We start from the raw sequence: 17,744 nt of genomic DNA on the forward strand, positions 1-17,744 counted from the left end.
GTCTCTCTGGTCCTTCAAAGGCAGCGCCATGTTTGAGAGTTGTTTACTTTTATTAAAAGTTTGTCAAAGTCTCTGGAAGTTCTTATATCACGTGGTAAGCTCTTACAGTCTCTTTATTTTAATCCATTCACGTTTGTAGTTCCCCCCCTTTTCTGGCTTAAAATCGCATGTAAACAGTTCTTAGCGGAGCAGAGTCCCCTCCACCCCTCGTTTTCTTTCGAGAGGGTCGTGCGGTTTTTTGTTGTTCTTGCTTGTACTTAAACTCACATTTTCAACGATTGTTCGCTTGTGTCTGAAATCGCTTGATCACCAAGCGCTTGCTCCGGTGTGCTGATCTTGTTCCCATATGGGACGCTCCATAGCGGGACCATTGGGGCTTGGAGTAGCCCCCCCTCACCAGCTTGTCTTGCCGGAGGGGGGCTCTCTAGTGCCCCATGGCTTGGATCCCTTCACTCGGGCTCCTGGGGTGGTGCAGACAATCACGCCCCCTCCCAGCCATAGGCGCTGACAGGCTTCTCCCGGAGGTCCGAGGAAAAGCAACTCCTATGGCGATTGCCAAGACTGGAAAAATCTGGTTTGGCACTCTCCATCATCTCTGTCCAGACCTTCAAGCACCTCTGCCCCTGGAACCAAATGTACTGCTGCTCACCGACTTGCAGGGGAACCACATTCCGGTCTGGGGCACCAGCAAGTTCCGGGTTCATTACCAGAACTTCGATGGACTCCTTTTTTAAAAAAAAGATTTATTTATGATTTTTACATTACAAAGAGAAAAGCAAAGTTGCAGTATATAAATCAAATTTTGGAGATTACATTAAACATTATTTCTAAACCATTTGTTAACTTTGTACCATCTTTTTTGGAAAGCTTTTTCATCTTTTCCTAAAAGTATCATATTCAATTTATCCATTTCTGTCACATCACAAATTTTTATGATCAACTCTTCTCTAGTAGGTAAGCTATCGGTTTTCCAACATTTAGCAATAAGTATTCTAGATGCAGTAAGGGTATATGATAAAATACATACATCATCATGTCTGAACCAATCTGGTATTATATTAAGCAAGTAAATTTCTGGTAACAATTGTAGATCTATGTCCATAATCTCTGTTATTAATTGTTTAACATCTTTCCAAAATTTATGGATCTTTTCACACCGCCACCACATATGGGGAAAAGTGCCTATATTATTCTTACATCTCCAACAGTTTCCTCAACCTGATCATTGCAGAGGGCCACCGCACCAGCCTCCTTGGCCTCACATGGTTCGACCCACTCGGTATCCAGGTGACTGGAGTTCAACGCATCAGCCAACAGGACTTTGACGCCGTCTGCCAGGAGTTCACCCCTGTCTTCAAGGGGACTCTTGGTTGCTACACCAGACCCCTAGTCTCACTGCACCTTGACCTGTCCATGCCCATCCGAATGAAGGCCTGGTGGGTCCCCATAACACTCAAGCCCAAGATCGACAAGGAACTGGACCACCTCATTGCTCAGGGTGTCCTGGAGCCGGTCTCTCACGCTTGCTGGGAGACACCAATCATCATCTCGGTTAAGCCCTATTGGGATGTCCAAATATGTGCAGACTACAAATGCACTCTTAATAAGGCTCTTTGGCAGCATGCATATCCAGTTCCCATCATCAGCCACGTCTTCACCTCCCTCGCCAGTTCGAAGATCTTCAGGAAGCTTGACCTACCCCAGGCCTACCAGCAGCTGCCTGTTGATGACACCTAGAAGCCCAGACCATTGTCACCCACCGAGGAGCCTTCAAGGTCAAGAAACTCCAGGTCGGCGTTAGTGTGGCACCCAGGATATTCCAGGGCCTTATGGACACTCTCCTCAAGGGTATCTCTGGAGTCATTCCAATGTTAGACAACATACTCATCGTGGGCTCCTCCAATGTTGAGTTCATCAGCCGCCTCTGCAAGGTACTCCACTGCTTCCAGTCTGCAGGCCTGCTTGTCAAGCGGGAAAAGTGCCTCCTGGGCATCCTGAAGGTTGAGTTCCTTGGATACCTCATTGATGCAGATGGCATACACCCCATTCCCCAGTCTCACTGCACCTTGACCTGTCCTACATGCCCATCCAAATGAAGGTGTGGTGGGTCCCCATAACACTCAAGCCCAAGATCGACAAGGAACTGGACCACCTCATTGCTCAGGGTGTCCTGGAGCCGGTCTCTCACGCTTGCTGGGAGACACCAATCATCATCTCGGTTAAGCCCTATTGGGATGTCCAAATATGTGCAGACTACAAATGCACTCTTAATAAGGCTCTTTGGCAGCATGCATATCCAGTGCCCATCATCAGCCACCACTTCACCTCCCTCGCCAGCTCGAAGATCTTCAGGAAGCTTGACCTAGCCCAGGCCTACCAGCAGCTGCCTGTGGATGACACCTAGAAGCCCAGACCATTGTCACCCACCGAGGAGCCTTCAAGGTCAAGCAACTCCAGGTTGGCGTTAGTATGGCACCCAGGATATTCCAGGGCCTTATGGACACTCTCCTCAAGGTTATCCCGGGAGTCATTCCAATGTTAGACAACATACTCATTGTGGGCTCCTCCAATGTTGAGTTCATCAGCCGCCTCTGCAAGGTACTCCACTGCTTTCAGTCTGCTGGCCTGCGTGTCAAGCGGGAACAGTGCCTCCTGGGCATCCCAAAGGTTGAGTTCCTTGGATACCTCATCGATGCAGATGGCATACACCCCACTCCCGATAAGGTTAAAGCCATTGTGAACAGCCCACCTCCAATGTCAAGGCAGGAGCTCCAGGCATTTCTTGGACTCCTGAACTTTTACTACTCATTCCTGCCACACAAGGTAGCCTTGGGCAAGCCACTTCACTGTCTCCTGGACAAGAAGTCTCCCTGGGTCTGGGGCTGCTGCCAGAATGCTGTGTTCCAAGACGTGAAAACCCAGCTCACATCCAACTCCATTCTCAGCCATTTCAATGAGTCCTTCCCAATGGTCCTCGCCTGTGATGCCTCTCCGTACAGCATAGGCACTGTCCTCAGTCATGAGCTTCTGGATGGCCAAGAGGCGCCAATCACCTACTATTCACGCACATTGACTTCTGCAAAGAGGAACTATGCATACATCAACAAGGAGGCCCTGGCAGTTGTGGCTGGTGTCAAAACATTTCACGACTACCCCTTTGGCCGTCGGTTCCCGGCCGTCGGTTCGCCATTGCCATGGACCACAAGCCCTTGCTGGGACTCTTCGCTCCGGACTGCTAAATGCCTCAGATCCTGTCACCTTGCATCCTGCATTGGTCCATCTTCCTGTTGGCCTATCAATACACTCTGCATTGCCAGCCAGGCAAGGTGATGGGCCACGCCAACGTACTCAGCCATCTTTCGCTTCCCATTTCTGAACCTCCACTACACACTTCAGACATCACCATGCATTCAGCTAAAGACTGCATCATCTCCCAGGTCCTCAGCTGGGTATGGAGGGGGTGGCTGACCAGCTGCAAGGACGCAGAATTCATGGCGTACACCTCCCACCAGCAGGAGATCTCGGCCCACAAGGGCTGCCTCCTCTGGGGAAGTCAAGCAGTGGTCCCCACAAAGCTCCAAAACCGAATCCTGGAGGCCCTCCATGAAGCCCACCCCAGCATCATGTGAATGAAGGCTCTCGCCAGGAGCTACATCTGTTGGTCCACTGATGCCACACCTGCTAAGAGTCCTGGCCCAAAGCCCCCAGGGTGCCAGTTCAGCAGTGGGAGTCCACCCACACACCATGGTCCCGACTTCATGTCAACTTCACAGGACGCAGTCACTCTGCCTCTCTGGCTTCATGTCATCTTCACGAGACGCAGCCACTCTGCCTTCGCCTCTTCTGTGTCACACCCACTATTTAACATTTGTCATTCAATCTCTCCTCATTCCCCTCCTTACTATAAACTCCATCTTTAAAAAAAAATAGACTTCATCTTAACTGCATGTTGTGCATGCAAGTCCCAGGATGCCGCTCACTCATCTTCTCCACATTAGAATGCTGATCGTGACCATAAGGATTCTAACAGAAAGTATTAACCATTATTTATTGCTATATCCTTAATAATACAATATGAGATGGAATCTATTTCCCAGTTTATCTAGCTGTGGTACACCAGTATATTTTAAAGGGGTCATGAGACACTTACTCGCCTTCAGGCTGTTCTGGTTTTCCCTCTCCAGTCAAGCTAATGGGAGTTGGGAACAGCTAGGTTCTTTCCGCACTTGGATCTCATCCCTGGTCCTTTGTTCTGTTGGAGTAAAGCATGCCTGGACATTGGGGGTGCTATATTGCTCTTTGTATGCATTATCTTCTCTTTGTTTAAGATGGGAGCTTCTCTCTGACTCTTCCTTCTCTTCCTGTGCTCTTTGTGCTCTCTCTCTCTCTGTCCTCATGGACCTGCAAGAAGCAGGACACGTCTACAGGTCTCTCTCGCAGAGTCATGCCATCATACTTGTACACATGTACAGCCAGATTAGCTGGCTATTTGTAACAGGAATAGTATCCTTTAGATTAGGTTTATATCTCCTTTCTACTGCAACATGGATGTGAATTGAATCTGCCTTAATAAATGTAAGTTTTAACTTTTTTGCCATATACTTGGTTGGAGTCTGTTCACTGCACATGATACTATCCTTTCCTGATTGTGCAACTTTGCTGTATTAACAAGTACCTGTTCCCAATATGTTCCTCCTACCCTGCACATAAAACAGGTGAGAGATGTTAATCCCACAGCTAATCACCTTTTAGGGGCTGAGCCAAGAATATTTGTTTTCCTTCAGATTGGTATGGAAGAGGATACTTTTTATCTAGGGGTGATTTAATTATAACTAGGCCTGGCCTTGAACTGGTTAGGCCATAACAAGAGAAGGCAGGAACAGTGCCAATTGGTAGGGCATGAATAGGGTTAATTTGCAGGCACCCTGAGGCATGGGGGGCTTAACAGATTCAGTGTGGGGAGTCCAGGGAGATGAGACTTAACACCACTCAGCACTGTTTGTTACATACAGGGTAGGATGAACAAAGCCAACAGTAATGCTGACCAAATTTGGAGTCAGGATGGATTTGCCCTAAATGCTGGTAAACTGGCTAGGATGCTTCTGAGCAGCAACCACCACTAAACTTTAGGGTAGTGTTATGTTGATGTAGATAATCCACTAATAAAACTTAGCCCATATATTTGGTGTCCTATACCTTTATTTAGGGTGCTGATACAAATTGTGCAGTCCTATTTTAACAATTTTGAAATACAAGAAGAAGAAGAAGAAGAAGAAGAAGAAGAAGAAGAAGAAGAAGAAGAAGAAGAAGAAGAAGAAGAAGAAGAAGAAGAAGAAGAAGAAGAAGAAGAAGAGATTGGACTTATACCCCGCCCTTCACAACCCAAAGGTGTCTCAGAGCGGCTTACAAACTCCTTTCCCTTCCCCTCCCCACAACAGACACCCTGCGAGGTAGGCGAGGCTGAGAGAGCTCTGACAGAAACTGCTCTTTTTCAAGAACAGCTCTTATCAGAACTACGGCTTGCCCAAGGTCATCCAGCCAGGTGCAAGTGGAGGAGGGGGGACTCAAACCCGGTTCTCCCAGATTAGAGTCCGCGCACTTAACCACTACACCAAACCAGACAATCAAAGGAAATGTATAGAATGTACCGGCAATATTAGAGCACCGGGAAGAAGACCAGATACCCAAATGCAGATGCTCAAAAGGAACCATCACAAAGTAGAAGATTAAGAAGATAACTTAGTAGCCATTAAAGGCTTCTAGTCTTAGTGTAACAACAGCTTAGAATAGAAATCATGATTCCGGTGCACCTTTCTCAAGTCCTTGTAGCCCACAATCCAGACAGCCTTTTAATGTGCTCGCGAGTGATTTGCAGTGTTCAAGCTTGCAGTGGTGTCTTTCTCCTTTCTTTTCAACACAGTGAACTTCATCCTCCTTACCCCCCTTTTAAAAAATGCCCCCAAGAGCAACTGTTCCGATAACAACCAAAAAATTTCCACTCTATTTATTTACATTCCACTTTTCTCCTCAATGGGGACTCAAAGCAGCTAACGATACAAGGAGAAAAGATAGTGACAGGAACAGGCAGGGGGAAAGAGGGGAAGACTTCCGAGTGTCACCCAGGTCTTCTCTGTCTCAGCTGATCTATGAGCACAGAATTAAGCATATGCCCGTATGCACATTCACATACATGTGCACTTAGATTGTGCCCAAGATGTTTATATAAATGGGGAAAGATATTAGCTAGAGGAGGTTGTGTTTTCCTGAGGAATCAAAAAAAAGGAACATCTGGCTTAAATGTGGGAACCATCACTGCAGCTTCAAGGGTGAAAAAACTGAATGTGGAAAGTACTAAATTAGCTATAATGTACATACTGCAATAATTCCTTTTGTAAATTCTCTGCATTGGAATGAATTTTCTTCTCAGTTCCTTCTCTTTGTTGAACATTTGTCATTACGAATAAAACACATAGCAGAAGGCTCTTACTGTCATCTTTTTCTTTCCCTGGGTTGGGCAACTGCCAGAGTGGGTATGAGCTTTGAGCAGCATTCCAGACATCAACCAGATTCAAGGAAAATATATTACTCCACACTCCTGTAAGCATATAGAAAACCAACACTGTCAGCATCTTTGTCGACTTACTTCTTTAGAAGATTCCAGTGAATCAATGTTCTTTTTTTTTTTTTAAAGCATGGAATAATCTACCCGTATTTTTCGGACCATAAGACGCACCTGACCATAAGACGCACCTAGTTTTTAGAGGAGGTAAACAGGGAAAAAAATATTCTGAACCCTGGGGCTGTCATTCTAGTTCCTGAACACTCCTGGCCCTGCCATTCCAGTTCCTGAAATGCGCCATGCGGCGGGGGGGGGGGCAGCGCCGCCTTCGGTCCATAAGACGCACTCACTTTTCCTCCCACTTTTTTTCAAAGAAAAAGTGCGTCTTATGGTCCGAAAAATACGGTAAGTTCTGACAGCCAACTGTGGAGGGACTTCGTCCATGGCAACATAACAGTGGTTCACAGTTGTAGAGCTGGCAGCGAGTAGGCAGGGGAGAATGAGTAGCCTATATTAGAGACTGTGCAAGAAGTGGTATCTGAGTTGTCCCTTCCTTGACTTGCTCCCTTCAGATCTTTCCACATCTATTGTATGTGGACTCTGCTTGACACCGCAAAGAGTTCCAGAATCCTGATGCTAACATTTCTCAAGACAACACTGCTGGGTCAATATGACAGGTTTTCTTATCAAAAGCTAATGATTCCTCTTATCAAAATTAAGTTACCTTCCAAAAAGCAGATCTTAGATTCTGGTATTTTCTTCATCAGCCGTCCCATGAAGAATTTACTTCCAAAATTCTCTGAGGGAATGAAGCCCCCATATTTAGGAAATCCCACCTCATAGGGGGAGAATTCACACCACTCTATAAACAGAACATGAGATAACTAATTGAGAGGACATATCTCCTGTGTTAAAACATGTAAATCAAGTACCATAAGTATAAACATGATATAAACTGGAGTATAAGAGAATAATGATGACAAAAAGTAGCAAGAAACCTACATAAATGAGCAGTTATTGACAACACATCTCAGGAAAAGCTCAAGGCTTTACATCACACTTCCTTTCATAATTACTGCCTCTGCAAGCTAGCAACAAAAAGCACCTATATAGATATGTTTGCTGTAACTCACAAGAGTGCATATAATCTTTTTGAAGATATATTGTTTATTAGGTATTTACACATATTTTGTTATTGCTGTAATTATTTTACCTTACACTGTATGTGTCATTATATTTCCTCCGCAATTTTGTGATCCTGGTTTTTTAGGATCATGAAACTGCGGAGGAAAACGGGCGAAGCCCCGAGTCAAATGCAGCCCCGCAGCTTCGGGTGTGAAATTGACACGTTTGTGTCGAGGCAAACAGCGCTGTGCTGCGAGGCAGCTCTCGTGAGAAATCACCCCTAGTGTTAGCATCTTTTTCACACAGATTGCCTTAAAACTATATACAAATTTGTGAAAACAAAAATGAGTCTTGTAGCATGTTAAAGACTAACAGATATACTGTGGTGCAAGCTTTTGTGTACTTTCTGGGGTTTGGCCACTGTGTGACACAGAGTGGTGGACTGGATGGGACATTGGCCAGATCCAACATGGATTCTTTATGTTCTTATGTGTATCACAACCTGCTTCATCAGATGCATGAAGCATGTACTTGTGCTGGAAGATATAGACATACATTTAGCAGAGGGGAACTGTGTAAAATTGTTGAGCCAGTCAAATGCAAGAAGTAACTCCTGTATGCACAAAAAGACTTCCCAGCATAAATCATAAAGGAGAAAGAAAGCTGAGAATGAGATGCTAGCAAATAATAATAACCATGTATAGACTGGACTAAATTGGAAATTTTGCATAAGAAGAAAGTGAAATTAGCTTTACATGCTTTCTCATTAAATGTCTATTGCCAATCTAATATGACACCTAGAGGTCTGCGTATGCAAAAAGGACCAGCCATGTTTTTGGAATGTGAGGAGTTCCAGAACAAATGGATTGCTATCCTTAATAAGTGTTCATATGATTTAATGTTACTCATTATTGACCAAGCATTTACAGAAACAGAAAAACTTGATCTAGAACTTAAAACAATGGAGGATAAGCTTAAAAACTCCATGCCTCCTGATCAATGTTCCCTCTAAGCTATGGAGTCCTGTGAGTAAAAATTCTACTTTGTGAGCTGCTGGCATTAAAGTTGTGAGTGAGCCATTTGGCTACTGCAAGATTAGTTTGCTCTGGAGCCATCCTTCCTGAGCTAAGACAAACATGTGTGAGCCGGAGGCTAAAAAACTGTGAGCTAGCTCACACTAGCTCAGCTTAGAGGGAACACTGCTGCTGATATTTCGGGAGCTGTATTAAAGCCCTGGAGGAAGAATTAAAGTATTTCGAGAAAAAAACTAAGAATAATAAAATCAAAAAATATCAAAGAGACAATCAAGATTATGTCCAAAACAGGATTTATAAATGGTGCTCTCCCAATGAAAATAACACTCGATGAGTATCGTGGGCAGACTCCTGGATTACCCATTCTGATCATGATACCACAGAAGCAGAGGACTCTACTAATACTTCGGGGGGATGAAGGCCCCTCTTATAGACCTAGTCTTTATAGAAAAATTTAAAGCATGGTCCAGCAGAATTTTTTTGCACCAGCTTCCCCCACAACTCAGGAGGAAGAAAATCTAGTTACTAACTTATCCTCGAGAGCACTCACATCTCAAGAAATTCATCTTTTGAACATGGGCCTAGGTTTTGTCCCAACACCAAAATACAATTAATTTCAAACTAGAATTGATCTCTTTAAATTGTTTTTGGCAGTGAAGCAAATTCAAATTTTGTCCTTTTAAACCCAAATCTCAGTTTGTACCAAATATTACTGTTCCTCCTCTATTGTAGTTTTTGAATGTCTGATCCTTGAAGATATTGAGGCTTTGGAGAATTCTAGATATCATCATAAATACAATCTTACTTTAGAAGAGAGTAAAATATTGCAAAATTTGGTTAATGATGACAGACAAGGGTAGTGGCATTGTTATTTTAGACAAACAAGATATTTTATAGTAAACCACCTTTTACAGGATACTGATTTTTATTTGCCTATTCCTTCTGATCCTACAACAGAGATTTTGAGAATTATTAAAACTGTGATTAACAAGGCTTTAGCCCTGGATTATATTAATCACTCTACAGCGGAATACTTAGTGAATAAATTTCCTAGACTACCTATTTTCTATATATTGCCTAAAATCCACAAACCTGGCTTGCCACCTCCCAGGCGCCCAATTGTTTCTGGTTCTAATTCAGTGTTGGAACCTCTTTCTAAATATGTTGATTTCTTTTCCCAACCTCTGACACAATTGATTCCTTCTTTTCTTAAAGATACTAAAGATTTCATAACTAAAATTGAAAATATGCCAGTTCCATCCAATGCAATTTTGGTTACTTTAGATGTAGTACACTAATATTCCCCATGAGGAAGCCTGTCAATATATTCAACTCCTACACATTTCTTAATGGATTTGGTTGACATAATTTTTGAAGGAAGTTTTTTTAGGTTTGAAGATAACTTCTATTTACAATTTAGAGGGGTAGCTATGGGGAGCTCTTTTACCCCCAGGGTGGCAAACCTTTTCATGGCTAAATTTGAATCTGATTGGCTTTCTAACCCTTTAACTAATCCGTTTTTTGAAAATATTTTTTTCTTCAAAGGGTTTATTGATTATTTGTTTCTTGTTTTTAGGGACATGACGAAATGTCAAGGCTTTGGAGATTGGCTTAATCATAGACATCTCACTATAAAATTTACTTCCCATCAGAGCTCCACTGAAATTAATTTTCTGGATACTGCAGTTTTCATTACCCATTCTAGAAATTTGGCAGTTAAGACTTACACTAGACCATCGGACAAGAACTTGCATTTACATTTTAGTTCTCACCATGTGAGATATTTAAGGTATAACCTTCCTTACGGCCAATATCCTCATGCTAAGCATAATTGCACATTTACACATTATGAGATAGAATGTAATAAGCTTAACAGCCAGTTTTTAGCACAAGGATATCCTACTCATGTTATTGAAAATGCCTCCTCAAGAACATAAATTAGAACATGCAGGAGCCTCTTTGAACTTGCTTTTCACAAACCTCGATCTGACAGTACTTTGTGTGCTTTTGAATATACTCCATTTGCTGAACAGATTAAAAAGAATGATCATTTAAAGGCATTGGCACATTGTTAGTGGCATTCCCGGCTGTACAGAAAAGCCACGAATTGGCTTCAGAAAAACCAGGTGCCTTCGAGACATTCTTGTGCAGGCCAATGTAACTCCTCCTGTTAGAACATTACTGGCAGGTGCCAACCATCACCACTGTGGGAGATGTTCTGTATGTCTGCAGACATGGGAGACTGACAGATTAGTCTTCCCTAAATTTAATTTCGAGGTTATATTGAAACATTTCTCTAACTGTGCCTCTAAATAGATAATTTACCTAATCAAATGTCCTTGTGAAAAATGCTACATTGGCATGTCTACACATACTATACAAACCCATATTATAGAGCATAAATCACAGGTCCGTCAACAACATCTAGATTCACCCTTGGTGCCTCACTGTATTGAAAAGAGTCATGATTATAATGACCTTTCATATGTTGTATTGGAGACTTTAACTGCTAATAAATATAATAGAATTTATGTACAAAAGGTATTATATAAACGTGAAGCATTTTGGATCCATCATTTAAAATCTTACCATCCCCATGGGATTAATCATGCTGTATATTTCATGTTTTTTTGTAATTGGGGAGCACCGTTACTGTACCTTTAATTATTACAGCCAGTTTTGAGGTCACTGATTATTGGACTTAGCATCTTGTACTTATTGGGAGGAGTTCAGCACACAGAGGCATTCCAGCAATCAATTTAACAAAGTTATGTCTTAAGCTTTCTGACTGATGCCCGTTTAAGAAGCTTGCTGTTAATTAATTTTTCGAAATCGCATTGGTGAGTCATAGACTTATGTATTATAATTTATATATTTTGGTTCCAGTCTCACCATACTTATGGAGCTTTTTTCTCACAGATAATTATAAAATTGACCACTGCAAAGGAAGTACAGAGACACAACCATATGATGGTATTTGTATTGTAACTTATTTTAGTTTTGTCCAGTCTGGCATGTATAATTTTGACAATTATATATTGCTTTTATATTCTTCTCTAGTAATATATTCCTGAAGAAGCAGCTGAACGAAACGAAGTATTAATCTGGAATTAACTTATTTTAGTTTTGTCCAGTCTGGCATGTATAATTTTGACAATTATATATTGCTTTTATATTCTTCTCTAGTAATATACTCCTGAAGAAGCAGCTGAACGAAACGAAGTATTAATCTGGAATCTTCGTTGTGTTATATTGACCTGTTGTACGTTATACCTACCTGTTGAATATTGAAATATTTACCTGTTGAATGTTGCTATTGTTATAGTTTTGACTTGTTACCACATTTTTGAGATAAATGTTTATTATTAGTTGCTAGCATCTCATTCTCCGCTTTCTTTCTCCTTTAAGAAGTGACTCCTGTGACATTCATTTGCAATGCTCAAAGCTGTATACGATAAGCACAATAATCATTCACAGTAGCATAATGTCCATGATGAGCTAGGCTAATATAATACCGGTGAGACATTTTTAGGATTTTTCTCCCCATTTAAACTGAAGGACAAAATAACATCATGGGGCTGGTTACCTTTAAATTCAAAACTGCTTTGGGACTTCTCCTTGACATTCAGGGCCACGTAGATGGGCAATGGATTTTGTCCTACACTCACAGCCTGTTGCTGATTTGATAGTTTGCTGTCATTCAGCTAAGCAAGAGAAAACAGTGACACACAAGAAACAAATTCATACAGAGAAGAAATTATGAAGCAACTGATGCTTCCAGTACTCATTCTTCCATATGGAAAAGCCAGAATGTTCTGGAAAAGAAATAAGCCCTCTTGATGGAAGGTGGGGGTCCATGCAGTACATACCTCATCATGGAACATGCGGTCAATAATAAGTGACCACAGATCAGTAAAAGAAACTGAATGGCCCTCTTGAACCCTCTGCTGCAGCTCCATGTCATAGTGCTTTAGCGCGTCCATGGAGAATGCACTTGACTTGCTTCTGGTAATACCTTTCCTTGCTTTATGGATCAGGCCCACTAGATCCTTCTGAGACCAGTTAGCATCCTCATACAAATTTCTCATGGTCCTAGGGGGGGAAATGATGCTGTTTACAACAAGACAAGAATGTAATTGGTCCACTCCTAACACCATTCGCAGGTAAATTGTTTTAAGCACAAACAACATGACACTTCTGTGATTAGAATTTCTCAAGATTTTGGGTTTTTAAAAAATAATTAGCAGCTCCACATAGCTGCTTTGAAGACTGGGGACAACTACCTGGGGAGTGGGGTTAGCATTTAGCCCTTTCCTCTATGCCTCTTCCACTGAACTGAATGGGGGGATGGCTGCCACCACTAGACCTAGCCAGCAAGCCAAGCCCAGATTGGCCAGTGCTCCCATGCTGAGCACTGATAGGCTCCCCCACCCTCATGATTCCTCCAAGGAGGAGGGGTGGGCAAATGCCACATCTGCTCCATGGGCCAGCATGAGTCATCCATTAATTGAGTTCCAAGGGGAGGAAAGGTACATACAAGTACTGGAAGGGTGTTTCCCTCAACTGCTCATCTCTTTTATTGTAAAACATCAGACCTGCCCTCCATCCCCTGCTTTATATGTAAACAGGGAAGGCATGCAAAAAAAAAGACTGGCACCATCACATCTTGTCTGACCCTCAGCAAACCAGTTTTGCACCAGAGTCCAGAAATACATCTTCATTCAACTATGGCTTTCCAAATTCACTTATGGAATTCACCACTGTGGGATGTAGTCATGGAAACTGCTTTATTTGGCTTTAAAGGAGGGGTTAAGCAAATTCATGGACGATTGGTTCATCAGGGGCTAAATGAAAATGCCACATCCAGAAGTAGTAACTCTCTGAATACCAGTCCTGGAAGCCAACAAGGCAAGGTTTTGGCTGGCAGGTCATTTGAGGCATCTGGTTGACCACCATGTGGAACAGAATGGTAGACCGTCTGATCCTACACAACTGTGCTTTATTGTCTGTGTCTCTTTATAAATGCTTAAGAGACCCCATAAATAAATATGATTTTCAGTGATGCTCTGGAGAACATATTAAACATATGACCCTGTTTTCCAGCATGCAATGATTTCCAAGACATGTTGTTTCCCCCACCAAAAAAATTGTCCAGCATTAACCCAGCATAGGTATACCACTGTCACCATAAATTCCAGAATGAAGAATATGCCCAAGTTACTATGATTCTATTGCATTTGTCATGTATTAAAAAATGCAAAATGTGTAACAGTTAAAGGATAAGGCTAGAACGGCTGGATGTTTGTTAACCCTAAGAGTGGCAGTCATCCTAATATGCCTTACCATGTTGAGCCAGAGGCTCCAGTAATATACGTAACACAGTCTAGGAGGTTAAGTTTCTGAAGAGCAAAGAGGTGGCCATAGAATGCTGACATGGCCCTGACTCCTCCCCCAGTTGCCATGACCGCTAGTACTGGGACCTATGGAAACATAAAAATGAAATCAAACTTGTTATTAGGATGCCTACAAAATTCAGGGGGCTCCCAAAGGAAAAACTAGGATTAAAAACCAAGGAACAAAATATCTATCAAGGGCCGCAATAATACAGACAATTAGACCCAACATAGGCGCGAATGCCGGGCGGATTTAAAGGGCATGATCAGACAACAACATCTGGGAAGCATCCCGCAGCCATCGGCAACCCATTCTGCTCCGCCGCAGAAGCAGAGTTAAAAGACACCGGCTTCCTCAGGGAACTTGACTATGGGAAGAAATGCCTTTGACCTTCTATGTTTGATTGTCCTTGGTAAGCATCCTTGTCAGGCTCCTTATGAAATCTCTGACAATGTTTTCCTGCAGCAGTGTTTTGCTTCGCTGGTGATTTCTTCAATTTAGCGCTCTCTCTCCCTCCCTCCCTCTCTCTCTCTCTCTCTCTCTCTCTCTGTTTCTCTACAGTATTTATAAACTTAATATAAACCTAATCTGCCCAGAAGCGTCCAGACAGTCCAGAACTGGGATGTAAATTCTACTCACTCTTCCTCAGGGAACTTAACTATAGGAAGAAATGCCTTTGACCTTCTATGTTTGATTGTCCTTGGTAAGCATCTTTGTCAGGCTCCTTATGAAATCTCTGACAATGTTTTCCTGCAGCAGTGTTTTGCTTCGCTGGTGATTTCTTCAATTTAGCGCTCTCTCTCCCTCCCTCCCTCTCTCTCTCTCTCTCTCTCTCTCTCTCTGTTTCTCTACAGTATTTATAAACTTAATATAAACCTAATCTGCCCAGAAGCGTCCAGACAGTCCAGAACTGGGATGTAAATTCTAGAGATGCCATCTTGGACTTTTTAAATCTGATTTTTAACTTTCTATTTTAATTCCATTTGTGATTAGAATGTTAACGTTCTCATCATATGTCTTGTGGCTTTATGCCTTTCGTTGCTTAGCGGGGATAGGGCAATTAATAAATCAAAATCATCATCATCATCATCATCTCAATCTAGTGTTTTTTGCACTAATATTTTAGTTTAATACACTAACACTTCAAAGCACTTCTCTTCCCCCATCCATGTTTGGTTACAAAATGAAGCCCACCACACCTCATGTCCTTGCAGTTCCTGGTCCAGCTGAAGAACCTTTTTAAGAGCAGCGGCAACCATGTTTTTCCGCTTATGAAGGAACTCCTGCTCAGCCCCACAGAGATCACATCCCAAACGTACATCTAAAGCTCCAAGGCTGGAATGGAAAGAAAGAGATGAGGATGTGCATGAAAATTTTGCTTCGGTCTCTGATGTATCTGTTGTATACCTTACAATCGAACAATCTGTTCCCCCTTCTGATATTTGTGTGTGTGGGGGGGTTGTCTCATGGGATGGAATCCCCACAGCATTCCATTTGTTAGTTAGTGCATGAGGTCCCTTGTCCTGAAACCAGTTGCTCCCATTCCAGTGGTTTTGAATGCTCCCATCTCTACTGTGTGGATTTAAGAGCAGGAACTTGATCAAGTACACAATACATGATTTGCAAGCAAAAGGGATCATCACACTATCATGTTAGTTTTAAATATAGCATTCATTAATACAGTGCATAAGTCTGGGCCCTCCATCACCATCATTAATAACAGATCCTAATTGTATCTAGTCTCCAACCGTTGTTAAGAGAAGAGACAGAGTTATTTGTTCTGCTGAAACAGTGGATTTTCCTAAAGCAAAATCCAAGCCTTGCTGGATTAGGCTAAACCACATTGCACATGAGTTAAAATGAATAGACAAGAATTTCTTACCAATTGTTAACTTTGAGCTGCAGTATCAAATGTTCGTTCTGAGAAGGAAAATGTCAAGATGAACTATGTTAAGATATGAGGCACATACTTTTTGTAATGGCCATTCTCTAACCAAGATCTCATTGGTAAATATGACATTTCTCGGCATCTAAGAGCAGCAGAAGTAACCACCATCACCTTGTGCTTCTCCCCTTCCACTGCTGTGGCCCCAAAATCACACCAAGGGGTTAACTTTCCCGCTAGGATCTAGACAGTTTCCCCCTTAGATGCTGGCCAAAAGCAAATGTTTGATTGGGGAGAAAAGAGTCAAGCTTACTATTTTTTTAAAAAAGCAATCTAATCCTCATCTTTTTTTTTAGACTCCCAAAACCTTTCTTTGAAGACAATCAGCTACTACAAATTTAACAGTTTACCCCATGTGAACATTACGTAATTAACATTTTTGTCTTTATGTTCTCTGTTCTGAAACTACAATTATTCTTTTCTTCAGTGCATTTTTATCTCATCCCTTGTTCAAAAAGCTCAGGACAGTGCACATAGCTCTCCTGTCTTCTGTTTTAGTAACACAGCAGCTCCATGAAGTAGGTTAGGCTGACAGATAACTATTGGCAAGCAGGGATTTGAACCTATGTCTCACTGGTCCTATTCCTACACTCGATACTCTATACCACACTGGGTCTCTATTTCAAGCACACCTAAAGCTCAAATATAAACATCAGTCCACATACCTTTGTAAAAGGCAAGGTGAATTTTGTTTCTTTTCCCTCTGGAAGAGATTTCAGTGACACTCCTGGGCAGCCAACTGCAGTGTCCCTAAATAGTTTTTTCCCAAGGGAATTACTCTGAAATGGATTGCAAGCATTTTAGTCATCAATAGGTACCCATTCCCTCATGTCCTTTCCTTTTTAAAATGAGGTTCTCCCACTCCCCCCTTTTTATAGGTGAACAAGGCAGTAACATCAAAAACAAACATGGCTGCCATTTTCGTGTCTCGTTTGAGCCTTCCTACATTGGAAAAGTGTCATTTCCATTCTGGGTCATTCTCACATAATTAAAGCTCATTAAGGGCCATATCATAACCACATCCCTACTCTGTAGGGTCATCACTCTACTAGCCAAACCAGCCTCTGGGAGCACTGGAGAAATCAGGGGTCATTTCGTAGAAAAAGAGCTAGGGGGACTCATTAGCATAACTCATTAGCATATGCCACACACCCTGACATCACCGGAAGTGTGTCCTCCCCACAGCCGGCGGCGACCTCCAGCGGGCACCAGCAGGGAGCTCCAGGCCCCGCCCTCCCGCACCTCACCCGGGGGGATGGCGTCCCCCCGCGTCCCCCCCCCAAATGACCCCTGCCTCCAGGTATTTCCCGCCTTAGAGCTGGCAAGCATTGGTTCCCAGTTCTTTACACAATGGAAGTGGAAGATTTCTGAGTCCTGGGTAATCTTCTGTGCTTCTTCAAATGATTCAGTCACCGAAAGGACAATATTTTTATGTTCTAGGGGAAAGTATTCAATGTTCATAAATGTTCCAGTCTTTGTAGAAATCTACAATTATTAGGGTCTGCTAGGGATCTAGTTACAATCTGCTGCTCCTTTAGCTCTTTTCAGTCATTGCAATTTTGGTGCTCCTACTCTGCATATTGGAAAGCTTTTGCAATGCACAATCCTCTCACTATGCGCAGTCACCATTTTTTGTTTATTGGTCAACATGCATATTTTCCTGTGTATATGCAACATGAAACTGAAA

At 42.4% G+C, this 17,744-nt stretch overlaps 1 protein-coding gene across 1 annotated transcript in view; it reads right to left on the minus strand.

Moving 5' to 3' along the window:
- Window positions 1-17,744, minus strand: part of LOC107111822 (cytosolic phospholipase A2 beta-like) — a 235,253-nt gene that overhangs the window by 165,981 nt on the left and 51,528 nt on the right. Inside the window, exons 13-19 of the mRNA XM_015412860.1 lie at window positions 17,405-17,493; window positions 15,995-16,032; window positions 15,312-15,447; window positions 14,062-14,198; window positions 12,588-12,810; window positions 12,305-12,422; window positions 7,284-7,421 (exon numbers count right to left, since the gene is read on the minus strand). Of these exons, the coding sequence (XP_015268346.1) occupies window positions 7,284-7,421; window positions 12,305-12,422; window positions 12,588-12,810; window positions 14,062-14,198; window positions 15,312-15,447; window positions 15,995-16,032; window positions 17,405-17,493 (879 nt within the window). The remainder of the gene's footprint in view (window positions 1-7,283; window positions 7,422-12,304; window positions 12,423-12,587; window positions 12,811-14,061; window positions 14,199-15,311; window positions 15,448-15,994; window positions 16,033-17,404; window positions 17,494-17,744) is intronic.

This window comes from Gekko japonicus, unplaced genomic scaffold, assembly GCF_001447785.1.
Source record: "Gekko japonicus isolate JY-2015 unplaced genomic scaffold, Gekko_japonicus_V1.1 scaffold1254, whole genome shotgun sequence".
In the NCBI taxonomy this organism is placed as follows: Eukaryota; Metazoa; Chordata; class Lepidosauria; order Squamata; family Gekkonidae; genus Gekko; species Gekko japonicus.